Source organism: Acipenser ruthenus, chromosome 8 (genome assembly GCF_902713425.1).
Source record: "Acipenser ruthenus chromosome 8, fAciRut3.2 maternal haplotype, whole genome shotgun sequence".
Taxonomy (NCBI): Eukaryota; Metazoa; Chordata; class Actinopteri; order Acipenseriformes; family Acipenseridae; genus Acipenser; species Acipenser ruthenus.
In genome coordinates this window covers 38,352,036-38,371,871 of record NC_081196.1, presented here as the reverse complement: position 1 = coordinate 38,371,871, position 19,836 = coordinate 38,352,036, and the positions used below count along the sequence as shown (strand labels likewise).

Here is a 19,836-nt window from a genome sequence, read left to right as displayed (position 1 = left end):
TGTGCTCACTGGGATATCCACACTTGGATATTATTTTGTACCCTTTCCCTAATCTATGCATTTGTATTGCTTTATCTCTAACTTCTGTAGAATGCTCTTTGGTCTTCATTTTCACAGCCTGACCAATGATCCTTCAACAGTGGGGTTTTTATCCAGAAAATGTGACAGCAACTTTAATGGTTCACAGGTGGAGGCCAATGGTAAGGTAATTGTGTCCTTGTTAGGGCAATTTCTTTCATCGGTGTAAACTGGGAGCTTCCACAGCATAGGGGTTGAATACTTATGCAAGCAAGATATTTCAGTTTTTTATTTTTCTTAAAAATATTTCCCAACATAAAACCAATGTCACCTTACAATAATTGATTTTGAGTTTCCATGTTTTAAAATAAAATATCAAACAGAACAAAATTTCAATGTACCATTTGTAATTCAGTAATATGAGAGAATTGGTCAGAGGTCTGAATACTTTTGCAAGGCACTGTGTGTGTGTGTGTGTGTGTGTATATATATATATATATATATATATATATATATATATATATATATATATATATATATATACACACTGCTGTGCAAGTCTCAGATATGTTGCATTTCTCTACTCTGATGCATTAGGAGCATCAACAATTTACTCAAAGCCTACACTAGTGTTTTCTACTATTATAACAACCTTGACTTGCATAAAGAAGGAAAAACATTGAGTGAAATAGCTCACATCACTTGATTTTCAAGGTGTGGTATCCGAAGCATAATCAACAAGTACAGAGAAACATCATCTGTAATTGACAAACCCAGGAGTGGAAGACCCCAAAAGCTGTCTAACAAGGATGAGCAATACTTGAAGATACTATCCTTAAGGAATAGAAAGACAAACGTTGAATTTACAACAGAACTGTCAGAAGGCACAGGTGTCTTGTCCATCCATCAACAGTTCAAAGCAACTTTGACCATTGTTCCATAGTCCAATTTCTGTGTTCGTGCATATTTTAGCCTTTTAGTCTTGTTTCCCTTTCTTAACAGAGGTATTCTTATTGCAGCACATCCTTTAAGTCCTGATTTCAAGACTGATCTTCGTACTGTTGATTTGGTGAACACATACAGAAACATACTATATAAAGTTTTCTCAAACAAATGGGGGTCACTAGAAGTAGTTGAAAATACAAGAAGAATGCTCAATGTAAAACACAACAGCTTGGGAAAGTGTGTATGATAAATGACAGTTACAGGTGTGCCAAGATTCAATTCATTACAAATTACACAATTAAGTTGAAATTTTAAAAAGAAGTCACTTACATAGGTATCCAGAGCGTAGTTTATTTATGAACTTTTCAGTATTGTTTTCATGGTTCCACACCTCAAATAAGGAACCTGCAGCAACATTCTTTACACCATTTCAAATACATTTTCAGGATGCGAAAGGATTTGCCCTTGTAATTATTTCTCTTTTTGTGTTGAAATTGGGAAGCAGTAACATTTCTCCTATCAATGTATTTCACAACTTACAGAACAGGTTAATTCTGGTTTTACTTCAAGTGAAAAGGTTAATACAAGGTCAGTTGCAGAACACAAGGGCGGCAGCGATTATATACACAGATGTAGAAACTTAAACCCATGCACCACAAAATCTCATCCACACCATGAAGGTGGAAAGCAGCCAACACATTTTATAGACTATAACTCCCAATTTGCCCGATTCAGGTATCGTGACTTTGTTAACCGTCTCTGTTCACATCAACATTTAAAATATAAGACTCCAATAATTCCAGGCCCCTTGTTCAGTAAAAGCTTAAACAGAGATTTCTTTATTTTAATATATATATTTTTTTTAATCACCAGAAGCATCTTTGTTTTAAATGACATTTAAAAGCTTTAAAAAGTCTGCAATTTAAATAGTCTTCCTTAACTAGAGGAAGACCAGAATGGATTGCCCATTGATTTTCTATGAAGTTAACAGTTCTGGGTGAGGCTGATAGAACCTAGGTAACCCCACAAAACAAGTCTTTAAATATTCATTAAAACCATAAATAGTTAATCCATTTACTAACAAAGTGCTGGGTTGCATTGCACATAGACCCTAATCAATTAATGAGCTCCCATATAAATGACTTTAAAATACAATCTAATGTTTACTACTCTGCTGTGATTTCAATATTATGAATACAGTTAGTTTGTGGAGCTAAAAAATGTATACTGCATTTAAGCCTCAGAGCAAAACTTGCTATCCATTACAGCTTGTTTTCCAGATAACATATTTAAACAAATCTGCAGGAAACTATAATTTAATAGGAATGACAAAAGGCACAGTCTATGCAAATGTATTTAAAAATAAGTCATTTATAAGGGAGGTCATCTTGAAGTGCTTAGTGTTCGATTTGAACCTCGTAATAAACGAGCATGCAGTGACTGTACATGGCATCTTCAGTATAAAACATGCAGGCCAGACAGGAGTGGAAACACAAACATAGTGGAGGGATGGGGAAACAGACGTTCACTTCCAGAACAGCATCAGAGATTTTCATTGGTATCCTGTCCCGTCAGCATCTAGGAGAACTCTGCCTCATTCATCTGAGAAGCCCCTGCTCAATATCATCCTCCACAATGTACTGGATACGACCAAGAAGCTCGTCCTTGAGTTTCTCTTCAGCAAGCTCTAAACTTGGCTGGGAATCTGTTAATCAAATGAACAACCATATTCAGCTTGACGCAGTTCTGTGTATTTCTTGGATTAATTTCAGTTTAGCTGTAACTAAATGGTGTGTCTTGTGGTTTAATACTCTCCTTTGTCTATAGATGTTAAACAAAACAAAATTATCTTGCAGAATTTGCACAAGTGAATTTGAAGAAGTGAATTACCTGTATGGGTGCAGTCAATATTTGCAGAGAACGTCACTTTTGCCCCACTTTCTTCAGTATCCTTATATTCAGGAATCGGAAAACCCTTTTTTGCAAACCATTCTTGAACTTGGTTCCTTACTGGCATGCTGCAATCTGAGTAAACAAAATAAAAATAGATACATAAGTAAAGTCGATAAATTCATAAATTCTCAAGTAAACATATAAGAAAGAACAATACAATTTATGATGTTTGTAGTGCTTTTTAAAAATTTAGAATTCCCAATTAATTTACCCCGGATTTTCTCCCCAATTTAGTGCGCTTATGTTTGCAAGCTACCGGCCTCTGGAGGACAAAGGCCAGCCCTGATGATGTCTGCTTAAGCTCATCAGGCGCCTGGCCAGTAGGGTCCGCTTGTGCTCAATGAGGAGAAACAGTCCCCTGCTGGTTTAGCCTCCCTAACCCACGGGAGCACCAGAACCAATGCAACGCTCCCTCTGGAATCCCTTGTGAAGACCGGTGACTTCGCACAGCCGGGACACGAACAGCGTCTGCAATCATTCGGAGTAGATCTTATTGCAATTCCTTACATTGTATGTCAAGGTGCTTCTCTTTGCTTGCTATAGACATACAGTTTGTAACACAGGCTATATCAGTCAAAGGGACATTTTATCAGTAAGTGGCAGCATCTAGGGCACAGCTCTACATTGCCAGCAAAACAGAAGGAAACTTGATCCAAAGTAGATGATCATCAGATGGCGCTGGCTCTTACTTCTATAAAAACACTTTGGCCGATCTAGCCTGCAATATATATATGTGTACGGCAGAAAGTTCCTAAAGTGAGATGACTGTGCCTTAATACCAAAAACTATTGTTTGAGTAAATATGTAAAGTGACATGGTAGAAGCCCTACTGCTGTAAATAGTGTGTGTGTGGGAATGTAAGGTTGGCAGGGATGGGGTTAAATCTGTCCCTGCCAGTAATCACAGGTGTGGCCATTCCCCAGTTAGGTAATTGATGCTAATTAGGGAGTGGCCACATGTATAAAAGGAAGGAGAAATTCTTGATGATATCCTGTCACTTGTATTTTTGAAGATATTTCACGTTTCTGTTTAAGTCAGATAGGGAAATGACAAGGGTGCCCTGAACAAACATGCATTTTATCACATACAGCATGGCACATGTATTGTTTTTCTACCGTCGCTGTCCAGACATTTCATCAGATCGGTTGAGAAGTTTAAAAATGAGAAACCTACCTCCCTTCTTCTCCCCCAGCAGCCCCAGCAGGCGCACGCTGACTTCACTCTGGACAGACTTCTTGGTGGTGTGCTGCTTGCCCCTGCTGCAGATGGAGAATGTGTTGAACTGCAGGTGCAGCGTGGCTGTGTGCAGGGTCTCAACGCACTCAAAGGAGAGTGGCTCCTGATGATGCTCCTGTAGCAGCTGGGTTAGCCTGCCCTCTGCGTCCCCATAGCTCACCACCTTTGCAGCTAATCCCCACTCGAACAGTTCGGCCAGCTGGGACAGCGCAGCCTTGCAGGCCTCTCGCTTGGCTGCGTGTTCATCAGAACCTGGATGGATGAAAGCAGGGCCACGTTATTCCGTAACCAGTGCTCCAGACAAGCAGCGGACTGGGTGTTTTACAAATTGAAAAAACATAAGATATTCAAATTTAATGCGTAAAAAATATGCATAGAAATGTTGTTACACTGCTTGAGCTCACATGGTATCTAGCTTCTTGTACTTTGTTGGTTCCCGGCGTCTCTAAGGTAAAATTGTGAATACAGTACACTGCATGCGGTAGCTAGAGAATGCCACATTTGAAGTCCTTTTGAATGTGTCACTACAAGAAATGAGAATCCTAAAAAAAGAAATTGATTCTAGTGAAACAGTATCGTACCTTCTCCTCTGAACAGGAATTTGTAAGACTTCACTGATAGCAGACATATAAACTTGGGTTGTAATTCACTGAAGTCCTCTGAGAGTAAATCAAGAGAGCTATTCTTCTTGAAGTGCTCTTTCACTATAGCAATAGCATTGGTCACATCTGTAAAAAAAAATAAATAAATAAATAAATAAATACAACTTATATCTATAACTATTAATATTAGGGGGACGGGAGTGTGATGACTGGAGCTTAATGGTGAGCTGCAAGTACCTGGCTTGGTACAACTTCTCATGCTGATAATAGCCACAATTGATTACTGCAGCAACAGTAAAAGTGCAACGGTGAACTAATGCACTGGGTGATTTGAAAGGCAGGTTGACCTTTTTCACTCAGACCACACAGACATTATAAGTACATTACGACCTATTTGATAGATATAATAGATCATAGTGGAACATTGCACTTAAACTAGCCTTCCCATGTTAACCATGGCAGCAGTGTGGAGTAGTGGTTAGGGCTCTGGACTCTTGACCGGAGGATTCTGGGTTCAATCCCAGATGGGGGACACTGCTGCTGTACCCTTGAGCAAGGTACTTTACCTAGATTGCTCCAGTAAAAACCCAACTGTATAAATGGGTAATTGTATGTAAACATAATGTGTAAAAAATAATGTAAATTGTATGTACAAAATAATGTGATATCTTGTAACAATTGTAAGTCGCCCTGGATAAGGGCGTCTGCTAAGAAATAAATAATAATAATAATAATAATAATAATAATAATAACCACAATGAGCAATTTCATGCAGATGATACTATCTTTGGCAGTGATGCTGATCATTAAATAGACTATCACATGCAGACAGATTATTTAACAAAGGTACACCCACAGCCTTACAACACTGCAGTATTAAATCTCACTAGAACAACATGAAAACTTTTTGATAAATACATACCAACATTTGATCCACAGATGCCCATGGCGGTTCCTAGTTTTAAGTATGACATGTGCCTGGCCTCCTTCTTCGACTTGTAGCTCTCCTGAGTTTTAATGGTGATGTTGCTCACATCAACTGAAACTCTCCAGACACACACCTTCTCCACACTCAGCTGGTTCATCACTTGGGGCGGAACAAGCGAAAACGTCTCCAGGACACTCTGCAGCTCTGTCACAACAGAAGGGAAAAAACTGTTAATGTCCTCAAAACTAGCCGTCATAACTGCGGTTATCTTTGACCGTAGTCTAGAATAGTTTTACAAATGTCAAACTTCACAAAAACAAGCTCTTTAAGTAACTCTTGAGTTAAATCTAAGCAGGAGAGAGTTACATGCTATTGACTACATTACTTGGTGATTCAATTCGTGGCTTCTTGTCCTTTGGAGCCAGGCTGTAGTCTTCAGGCCTTGTTGCCGGGGTTACAGAGACAGCTGCTGCTGATGCCCCTGTTGTTGCTGATGTTTCCAGCTTGGCAGAGTCAACACAGGTACTCAAGGAAGCTGTGGAAACAAACCACAGAAACTTGGCAAGAGTGCATTACTAAGCAAGTCACTTTCATGTACATCACTTATATCCACTTATTATTTAACAGTCAAAACTCTTTTATAAATAGGGTGGTCATATAGTGGAACATATTTGCTTTGAGACAACTCTTGCAACCTGGGTGGTTAAAATCTCCAGCAGGCTCACACTTGGGTATCTTGAAACCATGCTTCACAAGCAGCTCCTGGAGCTTACCCTTATAGTTCTCATCTTCACACACCCAGTCCCAGCCAAGGACAAATCATAAGAACATAAGAATATAAGAACATAAGAAAGTTTACAAACGAGAGGAGGCCATTCAGCCCATCTTGCTCGTTTGGTTGTTAGTAGCTTATTGATCCCAGAATCTCATCAAGCAGCTTCTTGAAGGATCCCAGGGTGTCAGCTTCAACAACATTACTGGGTAGTTAGAGAAGTGAGGCATTGAGGCATTCAGTTAGCTGTTTGTTCATGTAGCTTCTATAGTGAAGATGAATGACAACAGTATTGTACAGGATCGGCCCATAGCAACTCTAGGTGCACTGCTGCAGGGCTACATGATTCTGTGAGAGTGGGACACAGAGGGACTACAATCGCACACCTGGATGAGTTTTGTCTCCAGGACTCCCGTTGCCCCCTGGTAGGGTGTCGTAAGTGGGCATCTCCTGACCCTGCTTCACCAGCAGCTCCTGCAGCTTCCCCTTGTAGTTTCCAGTTTCACAGACACTGTCCCAGCCTAGGACCCTCGCCAGTCGGGTGAGCGCTTCCTTAGCTGCCTCATGTTGTGCCTGCTGCTTTTTGGTAACACCATCTAAAAAAAAGTATTGTGCATATTATTTATGCTTCATGACAGTAATTGTGTCAGGAATTAGCATATGCTATAACACTATTGTATATTCACAAGGCTTACATGAGTATGGTGGGATGTTTGTGATAATGCAGCTTTTAGACAATTTAATCCCAGGTTCATCATATCCCTGGGGTTGTTTGACGTCACCTATTATTGCAAGTATATAAAAAGAAAATTGCATGCAGTGCTCTTCTCAGTGCCGGTGTCATAGGAAATAAGTTGACCGGGAAATAAGTTGATCGTGCAAGCGCAGTAAGGCAAAAGTAGGCAAAAGTAAAGCGGGCTACAGTTTGATTAAAGGGGAGGTTCACTGCATGGCTTTTTATTTTTATCTGGCCGTTTTATTTACTAGACTGTGTATGTTGGTGCGTGTTCGTGCCACTGTCTTTTCATATGAACTTTAAAATGTGTGATCGACGACTGTTTCTATGGTAAACTGTTTTAAACCTCTGTCTTTTTATGTTTCTATAACATCGATATCAATCTGATGTAGTTTATGTGTGATCGCGGAGATTTATTTATATATTAAATTATTTTACACGTTAAAATGTTGTCAATCTCTATTCGAAATTAAAATGTTTCAGTAATATAATGACATGCTGCATCCATATTATTAGGAGGGCAAGTCGTAGAGAGATACCGTATATGTGTATATCTACATGATTTTAAATCGTGATAATTCACTTTAATTCAATATACTGTATCTCTTTCTCGTTATATTGGTTGTTGCACTACAGGGATTTACCATTTTAAAATGATGCTGATATACAGTAGCCTACATATACTGTATGATCTCTCTCACAACACAAAATATTGGTTGGTATTGAACTACAGGTATTTACCACAGTTTAGCAAAGACGTTAACTCTTTAGTTTTTAATTAATGAATGTATTGTTTCTTCCCAAACATGTAATTGAAATACATGCACTATGATAACCAGTCTCCTGTTCGTTTTCTGTCCTAATTATACAAAGTACTGTATGTAAACATAAATGAAAGAACAAATATAAAATAATAATACTGTATAAGCAACGGTTTTCAAGTACATCATGTGATTGATGCGCACCGTGGCCTAGTTAGTAATCGCAGCATGGAGCTTAAATTTTTCCATGATTGAAACTCATGCTTTAACTTTTGGACAATCACTCGCATACCTGCTGTCCATACTGTAGTGCTTCCCAAAACAAAAACACCTCCAGAAATGCAGAATAACATTAATACGTAACACATTTTGCTAGTTAACGTTTGTTACACAAACAGAAACACACAATCAGAAATGTACAATCATACAATTAATTTTAAATCATTTATTTGCTGCTAATATATATCACAGCGATATTCACATTCCCTTATCTAGCGTAATACTGTCGAATATATCCGATCTACATGTTAATGTAAATTATACGTACAAAAGTCATTTTAAATTATGCATTTTTGTTTGGCTAATATATCGGATCTAACTCCTCACCTTGACTGTGAAATCGAAACTCGCCAGAGATGTCCAGCTTGCACTTGAACTTATTGTCACCAGTAGGCTCACAGAACTCATCAGGTTCCTTAAAACCACATTTAGTGAAGTAATCCATAACCATCTTCTTCACAGGAACATCTAAAAAAACACACACAATATATGAATTAACATATAGCTATATATATATATATATATATATATATATATATATATATATATATATATATATAAACACATGATAAGAATGAGCGACCCTGTATACCAAATTTCATCACAATCCACTGAGTTCTATATAGGTACATAATTGTCAAATTCATCACAATTCATTCCAATAGCCCACAAAGTATTGGCTTTGATACATCAAATAAAGTTTGGTATCCACAAACCGCTTTAGATCATTCTTAAAGAACCCAACAAGAGTAAAAACAGTTTCATGAATATCAAATGCTTTTAGTTAATCAAAAACATATATTTTGTACTTCCTTTGGTGGCTAGATTAATCTATACATAACTATAATTTGTTTTCCAGTTTTGTATCTCATTATGTTTGCAAGAATGCGTTACTTGTGAAACTAGTTGACAGTGCACTACTCAGCCTGTCTAAAATGAGTCTCGTGAAGAATGTGAGCGGTTACCCGGGACCGACTCTGTCAGGCCGAACTCCAACGCCAGGTTCCTATAGGCCGCCTGGATGGCTTCCTCCTCCTCGCTGTGCACTTCTGGCGGGTCGATTACTTTCTTCAACGTGACAGTCACATTCGCAAAGAATAACTGAGCTGCTGTTTAAAGAAGAATTTTGTTTGACAGATTTGTTCCACAAAACAAGAAACACGTCACTAAAATAATGAAAGAGTTCATAACAGTAATAAAAAACGGCAGACAGGTACATAGCTAATCACACATAAAACCTTACGGTGGCTTTGGATTTACTTTTCTTTGACGTGTTTTTGGCTTGCGTGTAAAAACAACAGGCTTAATGTAGACATGAACACTGTCTTTCCATATGGCGGGAATCAGCTATTTGTAGTACTATCCGTCTCTATTTGACTGTCTATAAAATTCCACACATTTACTCACTCTATAATTCTGATAGGAAAAGGCTTAAACCAGGTCACTTATTTGCCAAGATGGATCAATGCAAGATAAACTTTATATCTAAACTGAACAGCGAAAGAGGCAATCAGTAGCAGTATATACTTTATTGTGCTTCAAAGGACAGACATTTACCAACTGGATGCAGTTTTCGCTTTGTGAAAACATGAAACACCCTACAGACTTGAAGACAGCTCTGCTACAGTAACTGGAATGCATTACCGACTGGTTCAGGTTTAGCCACTGCCACTTTGGTTGGCTGTAGTGGGCTTCTTTGAGGGGGCGGTGCTGCTGGCCTTTCAGAGGGACTGGCTGTAGATACTTCTTTATCCTTGCAGGACTCAACAATCAAGACTGGGGGAGCTGCTCAGAAAGATACAAGAACAGGATAAACCATTAGAGAAATGAGGCATTGAGGCATTCAGTTAGCTGTTTGTTCATGTAGCTTCTACAGCGAAGATGAATGACAACAGTACTGTACAGGATCGGCCCATAGCAACGCTGGATGCACTGCTGCAGGGCTACATGTTTCTGTGAGAGTGGGACACACAGACACTGCTGCAGGGCTACGTGATTCTGTGAGAGTGGGACACACAGACACTGCTGCAGGGCTACATGATTCTGTGAGAGTGGGACACACAGACACTGCTGCAGGGCTACATGATTCTGTGAGAGTGGGACACAAAGGGACTACAATCGCACACCTGGACAAGTTTTGTCTTCAGGACTCCCATTGCCCCCTGGTAGGGTGTCGTACGTGGGCATCTCGTGACCCTCCTTCACCAGCAGCTCCTGCAGCTTCCCCTTGTAGTTTCCAGTTTCACAGACACCGCCCCAGCCTAGGACCCCTGCCAGTCGGGTGAGTGCTTCCTTAGCTGCCTCATGTTGTGCCTGCTGTTTTTTGGAAGCACCGTCTGTAAAAAAAAACTAGAAAAAACAGAACAGTAACAAAAATACCTGCAGCTGGCTGAGGTATAATCAAATAAGAGATTTAAAAAAAAAAAACACTCCTTACACATTTAGGGTTTTGTCTACTAGTGTAACTTAACCTATTCACAAAATGTTCTGAAAATAAGATTTAAGTATATTACTTATTGAAACTCCTCCCATTCTCATAAATATGTTTTGCTCTTTTTGCTCATAACTCAAAATCAGTTTGGATGTTGGTTGTTGACATACATTTTCTTGAAAGCAACTTTCTTCAACAAAAGTCACTTTAATAAATGTACCAGGCTTGTACTATGCATTTACCATGCTTTGCATTTACCTGTACCGTGCTTTAGCATAGGAGTGTTAATAAGAGTTTACACATTTAAATTTAAGCCAAGTGTGAAACGTGTAATATTTAATCATGGATAATGGGCAGTCATGTTCATACAGTGGTAACTACACTAGTATAAGGTTGTTTATCTCATATTCAATCTGTATACATGTAGGGGTCTAGGTATCACTAATAGCTGTCTGAATCATTTTGATGATACTGTGTATGTTTCCCATTGACAAACCGCCCGGTTTGCGCCTCACAACTCACCTTGATTTTGAAATTTGAACGGCCCCGACATTTTGAGCTTGCACTTCAACTTTCTGTCATCGGTTGTCTGCCAGACCTCTTCGGGTTCACTGAAACCAGATGTAGAAAAGAAATCCAGGACCATCTGTTTGGACGCCCCTGAAAAAGTTGTTTGATTTAGTTAGTATTTCTACTGTAACATGACTATTTAATCAGGCTGCCTGTCTGCTTGTTTTCACTGAGCAGTATCTGAAAGACATTGATCCCATCCTGGGAAAAACTATTTACTGCTGAGCTATGAGTCTCAATGGGCAGGAAGACCTCTGATAGTTTCCAGTAGGGATCTTTCTGTATGTAAGCAGCAGTGCAGTCAGTCTAGTCACAGAGCCCTCATCCACTGGTCATAAAGTGACATGGCTAAGCTAACATCATTATAGGACAACATTTCCCATTAGCTACTTAAAAAAAAAAAAGTTTCACCACAGTGCATGACTTACTACATAATTACCTGACACCGAGGCTTGCAGGCCAAACATGGATGCTAATCTTCCATAGGCTACTTCAACAGCTTCCTCTTTTTCACTGCATCCCTCGGGAAGTGAAACTTCAGTGTTCAATTTAACAGTCACACAGGAGAAAAACAACGGGGCTGCTGGGAACAAAATATATAACAATCATTACATTCGTCAAGTTACATTCCAAGTTTCAAGATATGAATCACTGACAGGGTTATCAATTCCCATTATCCACTATAAAACCAGTTACTTTGTAACAGACATTAACTAAAACATACGGGGAAGGCTTGAGGTACCTTGAGCAAATCCTGTTTGGCAGCTGGGCTTTTCATTAGGAATTAGGAATCAGCTCAGCCATATTTAAAACATTCCAAAAGCCTGATAAATAGTGATTACAGAAGAAACTAAAAGGAGATGTTAAACAGGCAAGTATAATAAAAGCACACCTCAACATCCAGGTAGTGTATGCTGAACGTACATTTTTTAGCTAGAAAGTCATTAAGGACTGTTGCAGGGTACCTGCGCTGGTTGAGCTGGTCTCTGATTGGCTAGTGTCCGGGTCCGGAAGCAGACACCCCTCTGCCGTTAGATGGTCAATGGCAATCATCGCCACTTCCTGGTGTGCCGCCACCACTTTGGGGTGCACTTTCAATCCTGTATGCTTGACTCCGTTCACCAGGACCACGCCTTTGTATCCTGACAAGCACAGCATACAGCATGTTTGTGCATATTTTGTAAAAAGAGTGATATGCAAGCTAAGGGAAGTCACAGAAAATTAAATTAATGTCAATCAAGCTTTTCTATTGTTAAATTTGGATGCTAGTATCTCCACCCCACTCAATCGCAGCAAAGTCAGACTCGGCTGGTCAGAATCGGCTCATAAACTGAAAGTGGCGAAACCTGCATTATAGCCGGTATACAACAGGGTTCACGGTGTTCAAATAAAGAATCCCTGTCAAATACATACTCTAAAAGATGAGTGATTTAATGGTAAATAAAACACAGCCCCAATTTTTATCCAGTAGATGTAGTTGTAATTCATTTTGCTAGAAAGTACCTAGTGGGTGGCGTTCCTCTGAAAATTCTGGTAGAGGCCATTTATTTTTCTGTGCAAGTTCATTCAGGTGGTTTTTATAACGAATTGGAGGAACACTGAAAATTGGTTCTGGAAGACAAAACAGGGTATGTCAGTAGTCATAAAAAACACATGAAACACGAAAAAGCAGGTCACCATGACGACATCCACGGCATCTCACAACAAACTCCCATGCACAGTTTCATCAAAGGCTGTTCCCAAGATATACCCTATTAGCTCAATCAGATGTCATTTTGTGTCATACACATGTGTCAGTACAGAGACCTTCTTTATATGGGCTAGACCCCAATAGTGCACCTGAGTCATTTTTTACAAACATTTTCAGAAAACACAATTAGTCTAGTTTAACAGTAATACAATTTGCTTTCTGGTAATTCCAAAGAATCTTAAAAAATGTGAGTGATAGTAACAGACAAGCCAGGCAGGTTAAAAAAAAGAAAAAAACTTTAATAGTGTTCATACTGTTTTTTTACTATAAGCCTCAAACGCTGTTTTCTGAGTCCTCTACAGCTACACCTTACTTCACTTATGCAGGAAAAAATAAAAACAAATAAACAACAAAGTACAATGTTGCCTGCAGGCAGTCTAGGGTTAAAACTCCACAGAAAGTTCTAGTCCTGCCGTGCACCCTGGGAGCTCACCCTCAGTCTTCTTCTCCAGTTCACTCAGCCTCTCGTCGTGCTGGTTGACCTTCTGCACTAGGAAGTCCAGCTTGGCTAACTGTGGGTTCAGCTGCTCCAGCAGGTCCTTGTTGTTGTCAAGGAATTCCTTCAGCATACGGTGCTCCTCCTGGTTCTGTGCACAAAAACAAGGCCAGGTAATCGTATCTCATGTTTCCACAGACAGGCTTACCATTGTTGTTGGTTTCATACAACACATCTAGACAGAAAGGGCTGAGGATCCTTACTACAAGCAGGTCTTTATTCTCCTCCAGGCGAAGGCCCAGGGCTTCGATCTTCTCCTTCAAAACTTGCTGCTCCAAATCGTGGAGCTTCTGCTTGTCCATTATGCGGCTAATCGAATTGCCCCCAGTGGACTCTAGCTGCACTCCCTCCAGCACCACGTTCAGTTCAGTCTTCAGCAGCTAGATGGATAGAGGAAGATGGGTACCAGAGGTATAGCAGGGCAACTTACAAAAATTCACACAGCTCAGTGTACTTAGTGTTATAAAATGCTCTTTTTTGTGGGATACGACTTCGGAATTATGACTCGCTCAGACAACGCTCGAAACCTCAACTATAATCTGTGTAAAGGTAGGGAACAGCAACAGATTTGCATTTATTAAAAAGAGGTACAATTGTGATTGAGCATTTTGTGTGTCGGGTGCATCTTATGACAGAAATGGTTTTGCAGTTTGATCAGCCAGAACGGTACGAGACAGCATGCGTACAACACCTTAACAGATAAGAACACAATATGACACTGTCCTGTTCCTCAACTGTTCTAGCTCTTCTGTGTTGCCAGATATCAGCCAGTGTGTGATCAGTAAACCCTGATGAAAATACACTAGGATTAATCTAGGATTCCCACACCCCTATTACACCTGGATACACATTCATGCCAAGTGAACGCGTGTGTTTTGCTTTTACAACATTCCATTATGTTTGTGTCCAGGGGTTACCTTAGCAGCTCACCTCAATGATTTCTTTCTCCAGCTGTTCTAGGTCAGGGATCCGTGCTTGATTTTTGAGGTGCTGGACCAGGTCAAGGATTTTTTCGATGTGCATTTCCATGTCCTGAGTGGTTACCTTCATCTCAGCTGAATGCATCATCTGGTTTCTCACCCAGGTCACCTGAAAACATTAAAGGGATGTATTATATTATCTCCCTGGTTAACATCCAATTGTGTGTGTGTGTGTGTTCTCTATAATTCACTACTGTTGTTAATACTTACTAACTATTCCATTAAAACTGTCCCTTTTCAATCACTGCCATGCTTCAATTTTTAGAAGTGGATTTGTCAGAACAGTTAGTAAGGCACTTAAATAATAATTGAAGCAGAACTGGCTATAGAGAATAATAGAGCGCCTATATTATTGCATATTTAACAGGTAAGCAATTAAACACTATATTACAAATATTGTTTAAAGCGTCCCGTACAAGTTATATTCAAACTAAGAAATTATTATCAAGTATTATTTAACTGGAAATGAATGGAACTGTCATCACATAAAATGTGAAAACTATCACACTAAAAGAAAATACATTTTCCTTAAAAGAGAATTATGACGGGGTCAGCCTGCCCCTGGCTGTATTTTGGTTTATTTTGTATAGTTTGGGTTATGTATCACAGGTGAGTTACAATGTATAGTGGTATGTGAGCACGGGGATGTGTGTGTGTTTGTGTGTGTGTGGAATAGTGGTGACAGGGAGGCAGTTAAAATCCTCCCTGCAAAAATACATGGGAATGTGGCTGGAGCAGTGAATTTGAAGCCACAGGTGTATAAATAGGGAGAGTTAAAGACAGAAACAGAAAAAGATCAACAACAATTGCTACGCTATACTTGTTTGTTCCATGTCTGTTTGTTAGTCTGTCTGTTTTGGCCACTGTGCTGTTTTGTTTTGTTCAGCGTTTTGTTTGTTAAAATCTTTTGTTTATTTATAATTAAATCTGCACACCAGCGCATTTCACTCACCAAACTGTGTGCTATACTTCCTGGTCTGACTTTACCACAGAGCCTATCCGTGACAGGAATGCATAATGGTATGATGAATACGATAAAATGGAAACTTTAACCTCATGGCTATGAATGTAATAGCTGTTACGATACATTACGTTGACACATTTCTGGGCACAAATGCTGTAATCATTTATGCTTAATTATGAAATTCATACATCTTCTTAAAATAGTCTGTGTACTTATAAACAGTGCAGATCTAAAACAAGTGTTTACTTCCTGGTACAAAGTGGTATGTGAGGCCTAAGGTTGACAATAAATTACATTTTGCAATTTCAGGTGGTGTACTGTGGGGAGTCCAAACTCTCTGGCAGTAGCTTGTGGTTGTTTTAAAGAAACCTGTTATTGGAGTCTTACACTAAATGCTCCCAGGGAATTACCTTATCCAGCATATTGCCTTTCACAATCTTCTCAAAGTGCTTGCAAAATTTCATGAAGTTCAAGAATGCAGAGATGTCAAAGGCGTTTGCCTTGGTATGGTCCTTGTTTCCCCTAGGCATATACACCTGCAGTAAACATGTCAAAGGAGAAGGCATTTGAACCTTTTCAAGGCCCTTATAAAAACAATAAAGTAATTATCTTATTATCTTTTTGCTGTGCCAAACTTATACGGCATTTCTCACAGTCATATATTTCTAGCACAAATCCACTGCTATTTGTGTCGCTCTGCTTCTAACATAGTGATGCAAACCTGATTTTTTTTTTTTTTTTACGGTAACTCTGATTATCCTAAAAACCCTTAAAAAACCCAAGACAAACAACATAAAACCCTATATCCCACCACCCAGCACCATATTCTTACATACCGGCCCTGGTATGCAGCCACCAACCCCCTGGTAGTTGCATTCCTGGGTTGCAAAAATGCCAGAACCGGTAACATTGACCCAAACACACAGCTTACCTTGGCAACTTCCCATTTCTCTGCATGCCAAAGATGAGGCTTGCAATTATTCCAGTAGATGATACAATTTTTATTTCTGTGGTTTGACAGGATTTCATTCTTCCACTTTGAGCACGCAGGACATGTCAATGGAGGCTTTAGGGAGAAAAACAATACATTATCTCAAAGCTGTACTGTAAACTAGAATTGTAATATTGCGTATGTACGTATGTATGTATGTATGTATGTATGTATATATATATATATATAGAGAGAGAGAGAGAGAGAGAGAGAGAGAGAGACGTTTCAGAGAAGGTAGAACTGCAGTGTACAAAAATGAAGGTTGTTAAGAAGAAAATATATATAAAAAAAAATAAAATAAAAAAATAATAATGTACACAAAAAGTTTAAATGATTAAAAAATCATTTATTTCAGGATATTTTCGGGCAAAAGCCTTTCTTCAGCTGTGTAGAAAGAAAAATAACACAGTGCAGTAACATCAAACATTCTGAGGATGATGTTAAGATGATGTCAGAATAGAATGTTCATTCCAAGAGGCTCCAAAGTTCCAAGTTTGAAGATAAGCTCACGTTCTCTTTGCTTCCAAGTAGAATTTGTACTGATTCCACAGATGGTGATGTCTTCAGCAGTGTGATTATTGCTGCTGAAGTGTCGGGCTACTGGAAATGTCAAGGTGTTGATTCAAATGATTCGTAAATGTTCCACAAAACGATCTGCTAAACGTCTTTTAGTTTCCCCAATGTATAATTGGTTGCATTTTGTGCAAATGCTGCAGTACCCTACTCCTTCAGAAGTACGTGTAAAGGGCTGGTGGATGTGGAGTGATGATTCAGGGCCTCTGATCTCAGTTTGGGAGTTAATATATTTGCATGTCATACATCGTGGTCTGTTGCATGGGACTCTACCTTTTAAAGGTTCTGCAGAAGAGGGAATTTGACTGTGGACCACGTATTATTTTAGATTCTTGTCTCTTCTATAGGACATTAGTGGAGGATTTTTAAAAATAGGTGCTGTAGATGGATGGTAGAATTTTAAAATTTCTTTGCACAGTTTTCTGTACTTCTATGTTGGTGGGATGGTAAGTGAGGACTAGAGGAATTCTGTTCACTGTGTGTTTTTTAGTGGTATGTAAAACATGCTTTCTGTCTAAAAACGAAACACGGGATTTAGCACTGTTGATGATCTTGTCTGGAAAACCGCAATTTGCAAAAAATCCACACATTTACTCAATTTTAATGAAAAAGTCTTGATCATCACTGCAAATACGTCTCTTAAAAGTTGGGAATAGGGAATTGAGCCTTGGCAAGCCTTTGGGTGCGAGGAGTCATATTGTAGATATGAATGAGAGTCGGTAGGTTTGTAGTGAATAGTGGTGTGATAGTGGAATTCTCAGCTATGATGGAAATGTCTAGAAATTATATACTGGTTCCGGTCTCTGAGATGTCCCATGTGAATTCTAAAGCTGGATGGGAACTTGATGCTGACTGAAGGAACTGTTTCAAATCTTCAGAAGAGGTAGTTGAAATTCTAAAGATGTCATCAATGTATCTGACACCTCTTACTTGAATGGAAAAATTTCCATTAAAAGAACAACAATTCAAAGTGAGCACAAGTTCAGCTAGTCTCAAAAGGATATCTGTTTGGGGCTCCTTCACTATCCGTTCATCAAGGAAGTGTTTTAAAGCTATTAAACCTTCACTGTTGGGGATAACAGTGTAGAGGCTTTAAATGTCCATTGTAAACAGAATAGGATTATCACAGTGAATTGAAATTGTCCAATATTTGTAGAAAATGTGTAGAGTCCTTTACATATGTAGGCAGTGATTCAACAATGGGTTTGAAGATATCATCAAGAAATTTGGAGAGTAGTTCAGTGGGACAGGAACAGGCTGATACTAAGGGACGAACTGGATTGTTTTGTTTGTGGATTTTGGGATGTAAATAGAAAGGACTGCAGCGAGGGTTTTCTATAATTAGGTTCCATGCAGATGCTGGTAACAGGTTTTTTAGGATGGCGTTATCACAGTGTCTTGTAATTTCGATGTGATATCGTTATCATTATTAGTGTAGAAGATGGTGTCGGCGAGTTGTTGCCGAGCTTCTTTTATGTAAAGGTCTTTACTCCAGACAACTCCAGCTCCTCCTTTGTCAGCTGTTTCATTATAATGTCATCTCGCTTTTTAAAGTTCCGTAGCACAGTCTGTTCTTCTTTAGATTGATTAAGATGTTTTGTAGGTATGTTAAAATTGATTTGTTGGATTTCTCTTTCACATTTGTTTATAAAAAAAAATCTAGTGCTTGAAATTCACCTGAGGGGGTTGTCCACGAGGATTTGGTGGGTTTGTATTAAAATTAGTAACATTATCATCAGCAGGGTCAGAAATAGTTTGGTTAGAAGATGGGTCATCCTGATCAGTCTGTACAAAGTGAGCGTGCAGACAGAATCGTAGGAAAAACTGTTTGTTCGGTACTGGTAAAGTTTTCAGGAATTGTGACAACTTTTTTGAGATGTCTTTTCTGAGATATTATTTTCTGATCAGTGTTGGAAGTTATTTCCTGCTTGACAGTGGTATGTGCAGTCCATTTCATATTTTTAGCTTTGTTCATGTAGTCATAGATATCAGCATTCAGTTCATGGATAAGACGACATGCATTGAAATACATGTTGACATTGTTGCCAAAAGCATTTTTTAAGGCTGTTCTAAAAGTTTAAACATCCTGAAATAAATGATTTTTTCATCATTTAAACTTTTTGTGTACATTATTTTTATTTTATTATTTTTATTTGTTTTACCAAAATATGACAGCATACCACATTCAATGTGACAACGTATGGCTTTCTGACATTACACGGGTCAATTTTTAGTAAGGTACCACATTCTGACGATGTACCACTTTCTAACACTACACCGGTAGTACGTTCATTTAAAGACATTGTCTAATAATTTCGAAAGTAGAATTAAAAATGACAGACCAACCTTTGTCCCTTGATTTCCGCAGTTTTTGGTATCGCATTGAACCTTACAGATCTCTCCCTTCAGCGTTCTCAGCAGCTGTGAGTGAAAGTCGTTAGTTTCGTTTTCCAAAAAATTCACCAAACCGCTCCGTAGTAGCTGTAAACTCAGTGTTGTTTTTAACCAATTCTTATATTCGAGGTCCTTAAATCTATGCTGCGTTGAACACGCCATTATTATCACCCTGGCACTGAACGATTACAAACTCTGTTGATACAGAACTGAAACCATCCCGATCCAACTTGTAATGTAAAAAGCTGAGTCACAGAGTAAGGCGCTGTCTGTCCTAAGTGGGCGAAATTCGGTTTCGTTTCCTACTGTACTGTATGTTGGTCACATGATTCTAAGGAATAGGAAGCAAAGGTAGGACGCAATCAGCGTCATAACCAGAGCTGGCATTCTACCGAGGTCAGTTAGGAACAGCTAACAGACACTAATCATTTTGTTTCTGACTAGTTTCAGTCCACTC

General features: G+C 39.0%; 1 protein-coding gene across 3 annotated transcripts; it reads right to left on the bottom strand.

The window, feature by feature from the left end:
- Positions 1-1,294: 1,294 nt before the first annotated feature.
- Positions 1,295-19,721, bottom strand: LOC117407332 (uncharacterized). Of its 3 annotated transcripts, none has more exons than XM_034012240.3 (21): positions 19,332-19,721; positions 16,353-16,487; positions 15,832-15,957; positions 14,408-14,566; positions 13,681-13,857; positions 13,415-13,568; positions 12,735-12,842; positions 12,197-12,373; positions 11,671-11,814; positions 11,184-11,321; positions 10,357-10,566; positions 9,875-10,015; positions 9,196-9,336; positions 8,558-8,698; positions 6,841-7,050; positions 6,068-6,217; positions 5,677-5,886; positions 4,734-4,880; positions 4,090-4,404; positions 2,854-2,988; positions 1,295-2,668 (listed from the first exon to the last, which is right to left on the bottom strand). In XM_034012240.3, the coding sequence occupies exons 1-21, from the start codon at positions 19,539-19,541 to the stop codon at positions 2,562-2,564; spliced, it is 3,435 nt and encodes a 1,144-aa protein (XP_033868131.3). In that variant the 5' UTR covers positions 19,542-19,721; the 3' UTR covers positions 1,295-2,561. The 3 variants fall into 3 exon arrangements, with proteins under 3 accessions (XP_033868131.3, XP_033868128.3, XP_033868130.3); XM_034012237.3 differs by having other exon boundaries at positions 9,196-9,339; positions 19,332-19,720; XM_034012239.3 differs by having other exon boundaries at positions 9,196-9,339; positions 11,671-11,811; positions 19,332-19,720.
- Positions 19,722-19,836: the final 115 nt, after the last annotated feature.

Coding starts and splice junctions, on each gene's coding strand:
- LOC117407332 (XM_034012237.3), bottom strand. CDS start 19,541: ATGGCGTGTTCAACGCAGCATAGATTTAAGGACCTCGAATATAAGAAT. Junction 13,569..13,680: donor AGAATAAAGACCTGCTTGTA/GTAAGGATCCTC, acceptor TTTTGTGCACAG/AACCAGGAGGAGCACCGTAT. Junction 5,887..6,067: donor GCCACGAATTGAATCACCAA/GTAATGTAGTCA, acceptor CTGTTGTGACAG/AGCTGCAGAGTGTCCTGGAG.